Here is a 7,174-nt window from a genome sequence, read left to right on the forward strand (position 1 = left end):
GTGTGCGTGCCTCTGGGTAGGGGTGGGGGCTGCTGGCCCCACCCCTACCCCCTGGCCACAACCCCTCTGGCACCGCTCCCATACTGTCTTTGCCCCACCCCCGTGGCCCCACCCCATGCTCAGGCCCCACTCCTTTCCCTCCATGGAGGCAGTACCCCTGCCTCTTGGATCCCAACCCTGTGGTGCCCTGTCCCTTCCCATGGCCTTGCCCCACCAGCTCAGGCTCCACCCCCATCCCATGGCACCACCCAACCTGAGCACACCCCAGGGCCCCGCCCCTTGGCTCCATCCCTACCCCTTTTAACTCTTCCCTCCATTGAGGCACCCCTGCCCCTCAGCCCCCTCCCCATAGTGTCCTGGCCCCACAAGGTCCCACCCCTACCTCCTTGCCGGTGAGGACGTGTCGGGCCAGCTTGACCTTGGCGAAATTGCCCTTGCCGATGGTCTTGAGCAGGCGATAGTTGCCCACGTGGGGCTGGTCATCAGGGGCGGGGGGCACGGGACGGCCCCGCAGCATGGCAGCCTTGCCGCTGCCCTTGGTCTCCGTGGGGCCCAGCACTGCCTGGGGGGAGGGGGACAGTCAGGGGGGCGGCAGGGACTCCGAAACCCCCCAGGCTACAGCCCCCCTCTCCCAGCTGCAGTGAGGGCCTGGACAGACCGGTGCTTCATTTGTCACCCAGAGTGATTTGTAGGGGTCAGTGACCCTCCCCGCCCCGGGGTGAAGGGTGTCCAGAAAGGGGACAGGACCCAGGTGTCCGGGCTCACAGTCCTGCTCCTCTGCCAGTGAACACAGAAATCCAGGCTCCCGGGACCCCCACCCCAACCCACCAGCCCCCACCCCTCCTCACAGCTCCAAAGAACCCAGGCATCCGGGCTTTTAGGCCCCTGCTCATAGCCCCCAGACCCACTCCCTTCTTGGAGAGTCCAGGGTCCCAGTGCCCCTTGCTCTCAGCCCCCACTTCCCTCCCAGAGCTGGGGAGAACCCAGGTGTCCGAACTCCCAGGCCATACCCCCCAGACCCGTTCCCTTCTGGGCTTGTACTCTGGGGAGGTCCGGGCTCACCCCTCCCCAGACCCACTCCCTTCCCAGGGAACCCAGGCGTCCGGGCTCCCAGCTTTCATCCTGCAGACCCCACTCCTCTCCCGCAGCAAGGAGAGAACCCAGGCGTCCGGGCTGACAACCCCTGTCCCCTGCCAGCAACAGGCAGGTCCACCAATGAGAAGCCCAGTCAATTACCTGGCAATACCCCCCACCCCCTCCCTGGATCCCGCCCCCCAGGAGGGGGGCGACATGAAGCCCTGTGCCATGGGCTCCCAGCCAGCCTGAGCCCCCCAACACACAGCCCCACCCCTGCTCTGCCCCAGGAGGCTAGCAGCTGGGTGGGGAAACTGAGGCACGGACAAGCAGTGCTAACGTTCGTGGGGGGGTGCAGTCACTGTGCTGGGGGAAGAAGCTGGGTGTCCGGGCTCCCAGCACTTGCCCTCCAGCCCCCACCCCCGTCCCAGAGCTGGGAGGGACCCAGGCATCCGGTCTCCCAGCCCCCACCCCCCTGACGAGGAGGAAGTGGCCAGGCGCTTCCTCATTCACCTGTGCCAAGCCCACCCTGGTGCATTGTGGGTAACAGCCACCCAGCACGGGGTAAGGCCAGGTGAGGTGCCCACCCCTGCCCTTCCCATGAGCCTCTCTGCCTGGCAGCCCCCCCACAGGGTGCCACACGTGGAGGGGGCCTTAGGGGTCCCTCTGCCCATATGCCTTGTGTCCTTCCCAGAGAAGCCAGGCATCCGGGTTCCCAGCGGCCCCCTGCTCTCACCCCCCAGCCCCACTCCTCTCCCAGTGCTGGGGAGAACCCAGGTGTCTGAGTGCCCAGGCTCCCACCCCCCAGCCCCACTCTCTTGCCATGAACCCAGGCGTGTGAACTCCCCCCCCCCTACCTCTCCCACCCCCCAGCCCCACTCTCTTGCCATGAACCCAGGCGTGTGAACTCCCCCCCCCCTACCTCTCCCACCCCCCAGCCCCACTCTCTTGCCATGAACCCAGGCGTGTGAACTCCCCCCCCCCTACCTCTCCCACCCCCCAGCCCCACTCTCTTGCCATGAACCCAGGCGTGTGAACTCCCCCCCCCCTACCTCTCCCACCCCCCAGCCCCACTCTCTTGCCATGAACCCAGGCGTGTGAACTCCCCCCCCCCTACCTCTCCCACCCCCCAGCCCCACTCCCTTGCCAAGGACCCAGGCGCGCGAACTCCTACCCCCCACCTCTCAACACCCCCTAGCCCCACTCCTTTGCCAAGGACCCAGGCATCCAGGCTCCCACCAACTCACCTCTCATATCCCCCAGCCCCACTCCCTTGCCAAGAACCCAGGTGTGCGAACTCCCAACTCCCCCATACCCTCCAGGCCCACCCCTTTCCCAGAGAACCCAGGTGTCCGGGCTGGGGGTTAGCACCCAGGTCCCTTCTTCAGAGCCAGGGGGGAGGGTAGTTCAGGGCCCTCAGGCTCCCTGGGGACAAACCTGCCTCCCCCATTCACCGGGATCTACCCTCGTGGTCGATCACTCACCCTAGCCACCCGCGGGGGCCGCGGGGAAGGCCCCCTGGAGCTCATCATAGCAGGGGACAGGTCCTGGGGTGGGGGAGGGGGCAGGAGCCGGAAGGGGGGCCAGAGCCGGCAGCGCCGGGGCAGGGGGGTTTGGGCACCGGAGCCGGAAGTGTCGGGCCCGGGAGCAAAGTGCAGGCGGGCCCCCCCCAGCCCCGCCCCCAACACCTGAGCGAGCCGGCGCCTGCCCGGGGAACCCAGGCATCTGGGTTCCCAGCCTCCCGGGCCCTCCCTGCTCAAACCCACTGGTCCTGACTCCCCTCCCAGGGTACCCAGGCATCCGGGCTCCCAGCATCCCCTTGCTCTAAATGCCCAGTCCCCTCCTAGAGGACCCAAGCATCCGGGGTCTCAGGCCTGCTGTCACCCCCCAGCCACCAATCCTTTCACAGAGGACCCAGGTGTCGGGGTTGCAACCCCTCCTGCTCTCACCTAGCAGACCCCCCATCTGGGGAGAGAGAACCCAGGTGTCCGGGCTCCCGGTCCCCCCCTGTTCTGACATCCCCAGCCCCAATCCCCTCCCAGGGAACTCAGGCATCCAGCTTCTCCCTGTCCTAACCCCAGCCCCAGGTCCCCTCCCGGAGTTGAGAGAACCCAGGTGTCCAGGTTGTCCCCTACTATATATAACCCAGGCTGGGGCCAAAGAACAGGGGCGTCTGCGAGCCCGCACACCTGCGTTCTCTGGGAGGCGAGTGGGGTTGGGGGCTGAGAGCAGGGGATCTGGGAGGCCGGACTCCTGGGTTCTCTCTGGCTTTGGGAGGGGTGTGCGGGCTGGGGACATGGGCCCCTTGCCTAGTGCTGGGATGCGGCTGACTATGGGGGCGCTGGAGCCAACTACGACAGAGGTGGTGCCGGTTCTGTCACCTGTTCATGTTTGCTGGTGACTCAGTGTCACAGAGGTGCGGCTGGCTCTGGGGGGTGCTGTGTTGTGGGGTGAGTGTAACATGTGTGGGCCCCTCGCTGGGATGCAGCAGAGCTGGGGGCATCAGGAGGGGGCAACTGCTCCCATGACACAGATGTCCGGGACATACTCGCACGTACACACACAGAACTCAGGTGTCTGGGATACATGTGCACACACATAACACAGACATCCAGCAGACAATGTACACACACAGAGAACCCAGGTATCCCACACACACACATGCAGAACCCAGGCATCCAGGACACACGTGTGCAAGCATGTGCATGCACACACACACACAGAGCGCAGGCATCTGACATCCCTTCCCGCCAACCCAGGCATCCAATGCACACATGCGCGTGTGCACACAACCTAGGCATCTGGGATACATGCACACACAAAACCCAGGCATCCGGGACACGCACACAAATGTGCGCACACACAACCTAAGCACCCCACCTCCCCCCACACGCATGTGCATACACTCTCTCTCAGGCTCCAGCTGAGGGGGCGGCTGCAAAGCGGCGCGGGGCTGGCGCTTGGCGCTCGTCAGTTTTGCTCCTGGCAGCTGGCGCCGCCCCCCGCCCCGCTATATTTACCAGCGTGTGCGCCCGTGCCCCCGCGCCCCCCGTACATGCGCCTGTGCTGATCCAACCCCTGTGCCCCCTTGCCACAAATCTGTGTCTGTGCGCATACCCCCCTCTTTGTGGCAGAGGCGGGGGTGGCACAGGCTATTTATACCTCAGATCATATCCCCTCCCGGCCTCTGTAGCAGGAGACCGAGTCCATGCTAGGGCCCCATGTGCAGTGCCAGGCGCAGGGAGACCTGAGGCCACTGCCACGTGGCTGCCCCTCCACGTGAGGACAGCCCATGATCTGTCCCACCATGGGCTTGGCACTGGCAAGGCAACTGGTATGCTACTGACACGCTAACAACATGCTGATGCTCTGGGCATGCTAACCGGCACACTAATGACACAATGACCATCCCGCTAACAGACGTGCTATGGCCATGCATGCTAACAACACACTAACCAACAAACTAAATGACACACTAACATCATGCTAACTGGCAAGCTAGGGGCACACTAGCATCACACCGACCAACATACGAACCGGCATACTATGGGTATGCTAACAACATGCTAACTAGTGCACTGCGGGCACACTAACCAGTATGCTCACCAACACAGACACGCTACCATGCTAACCAACAAGCGATGGGTACAATAACCAATGTGCTAAGGGCACAATACCAACTAGCATGCTGACACACCAAGGGCACAATACCAACACGCTTTCCTCCTCCCTGGCAGAAGCTAGTGCCCCAAGTGCCCTGTGATGCAGCCCCACCCCACTGTAAGCGACACCCCCTTCCCCGCAGGGTAGATCCCAGGCATCCTTGTGCCTCGTGCTTGGCCTGGAGGCTGTTGGGAGCCTGGGGGGGGCCTGGCGTGTGAGCCCCAGATCCACCCCTCCAATATTAGCAACATTATGGTAAGGGCCATGAATACATAGGCTATCCCTCCCCCTCAGGTGTTACCGTAAGGCTACTAATACAGCGCATGCAGAAAAACAACTGATCTTGGGGCGGAGCAGGGTGTGAATTCAAGCCCAGCTGGGCCATGGGCCAAATTTGGGGGGTGCCCCTTCCCCCCTCTGTGAGGCTCCCTAGGCCCCTACACCCCTCAACAAGGAGTATTTTTGGCTCAGCAAATCAGCTGTTGATGGTGGTTGCCATGGGAACCGGGAGCAGATTTCTGGCCCTGCTGGATATGTCTAGTGACCCCCCGGTGCATGCTGAACCCATGTGTCCAAAATGGGGAAGCCAGGCATCCGGGATGCACATACAGAACCCAGGTGTCCGGGATGGGGAGCCCAGGTACCTGGGACCTGCACAAATGTAACCCAGGTGTCCGGGATAAGGAAGCCAGGTGTCTGGGACCCACACATAGGACCTGGGACACACACATGGAATCCAGGTGTCCAGGAAATGATACCCAGGCAGCAGCCACCGAGCAGGCTAAGGGGGCAGTAGTGCTGCCCGGTCTGGCATATCTCAACAAGGTTTATACCATGGGAACAGCCTTTAATTATAAGCATTAAATGTAAATTATGACCCATTTATAAAGATCACCATGTTTTAAGTGGGGAAGCTATCCTGTTCCCTGGAACAGAAGCATGGAGATGCAGTGCATGCCGTGAAGCCAAGAGGGTGGAGCCCCGTGCTCGTCCTCTCCCAGCCACAGCTAGGGGCTGAGATGCTGTGGCTTGGGCCCGAGGCAGGAAGCTGCCGGTGGTGTCCTGATAAGGCTTGTGACGTACACACACTTTAACGAGAAGTCATAACAAAAAAGACTTACGGTAAAGAACTAACTGCCTTGCTACTTGGAAAGGGTCTGAGGCCTAAGCTTGTGGGACACCGAGTCAGTCCTCCTGAGGGCATAGTGTGTCCCGGATGGGTGGCCCCACAAAGTTCCTGCCCCCCGAGTGCCACACTTCCTGGACATTAGGTTTCCAGGAGCCAGGATACCTGGATCCCACGACCACTTGATAGAGCCTGGGCTCTACCTGTGGGGGAGAGGCTGGGGGGTTAGAAGAGGGGCCCTAGGAACCGCACGCCTGGGTCCATCTGTCTCGGAGGGGCTGAAGGGTTAGAGCAAGGGAGCTGGGGCCTGGACACCCGAGTCTCACCCACCGGGGAGGGGCTGGGGGGGGTTAGAGCAGAGACCCTGGGAGCCCGGACACCTGGGTGCCCCCCTCCTCCAGCTCTGGGATGGGAGTGGGGGTTGGAGGACTGGGACAGGGCATGGGTCGGGGGTCTGGGAAGCCTGGACACCTGGGTACACGCCCAATCCTGCTCTCACACCTAAGAGAGGACCCAGGCGTCCGGGCTCTCAGCCTGTCTGTTCTGACCTGCTCATGCTCCCCCCTTCCCTTTCTAATGCCAGGAATAGAACCCAGGTGTCCCGGCTGGCACTGCTGTGTCATCTCTTCCCTAATCCCTGATAAGGCACTTGGCGGGGACAGCCTGGCAGGGGATGTGGGCAGGGCTTGTAGGTGTGTCATCGGGCTGACTCTATGTTGCACCGTCGACCAGACCTCTGTTCAGCCTCCCAAAATAAAGGGCTGGCTTTATTTGGTGATGTGTGGTATGGGGGGAAGTACACTATCTGCACCGAAGACGTTACAACCTGGCTATTGGGATTACCGTATTTCATGGCACACCACACGCTGTTAAATAAAGGAAGTATTTCTTTAATTATTCCCCCAAAATGCCAGCATTCATTAAGATTACACCTCTCTGGATTATTTCCCAGCATACCATACATCCTCAAATAAAGGATGTATCTTTTTCCCCTTGGAATTTCTTCACCAAAATGTGAGCTGTCAGTAGGGCTGGACCTGCTGGGATTACCATATTTCCTAGCATACCACAAGCCATCAAATAAGGGAATTATTCCTTTCCCTTTAGAATTTCTTCCACGTTCAGTGGGGTTAGACCTATTGGGATTACTGTATTTCCTAGCATACACCCTCAAACAAAGAAATTACTCCTTAATTATTCCCCAAAATGCCAGCATCTGTTGGGATTAGATCTGTTGGAATTATTTTATTTCCTGGCACACCGCACACCCTCAAATAAAGGAATTATTCCTCTCCCTTTGGAACTCTTTCC

General features: G+C 60.9%; 1 protein-coding gene across 1 annotated transcript in view; it reads right to left on the reverse strand.

Moving 5' to 3' along the window:
- MARK2 (microtubule affinity regulating kinase 2) overlaps nucleotides 1-7,174 on the reverse strand; it is a 25,465-nt gene that overhangs the window by 7,932 nt on the left and 10,359 nt on the right. The window contains exon 2 of the mRNA XM_025193257.1: nucleotides 383-562. Within this exon, the coding sequence (XP_025049042.1) occupies nucleotides 383-562 (180 nt within the window). The remainder of the gene's footprint in view (nucleotides 1-382; nucleotides 563-7,174) is intronic.

The sequence above is a fragment of the Alligator sinensis genome, unplaced genomic scaffold, assembly GCF_000455745.1.
Source record: "Alligator sinensis unplaced genomic scaffold, ASM45574v1 scaffold1860_2, whole genome shotgun sequence".
In the NCBI taxonomy this organism is placed as follows: Eukaryota; Metazoa; Chordata; order Crocodylia; family Alligatoridae; genus Alligator; species Alligator sinensis.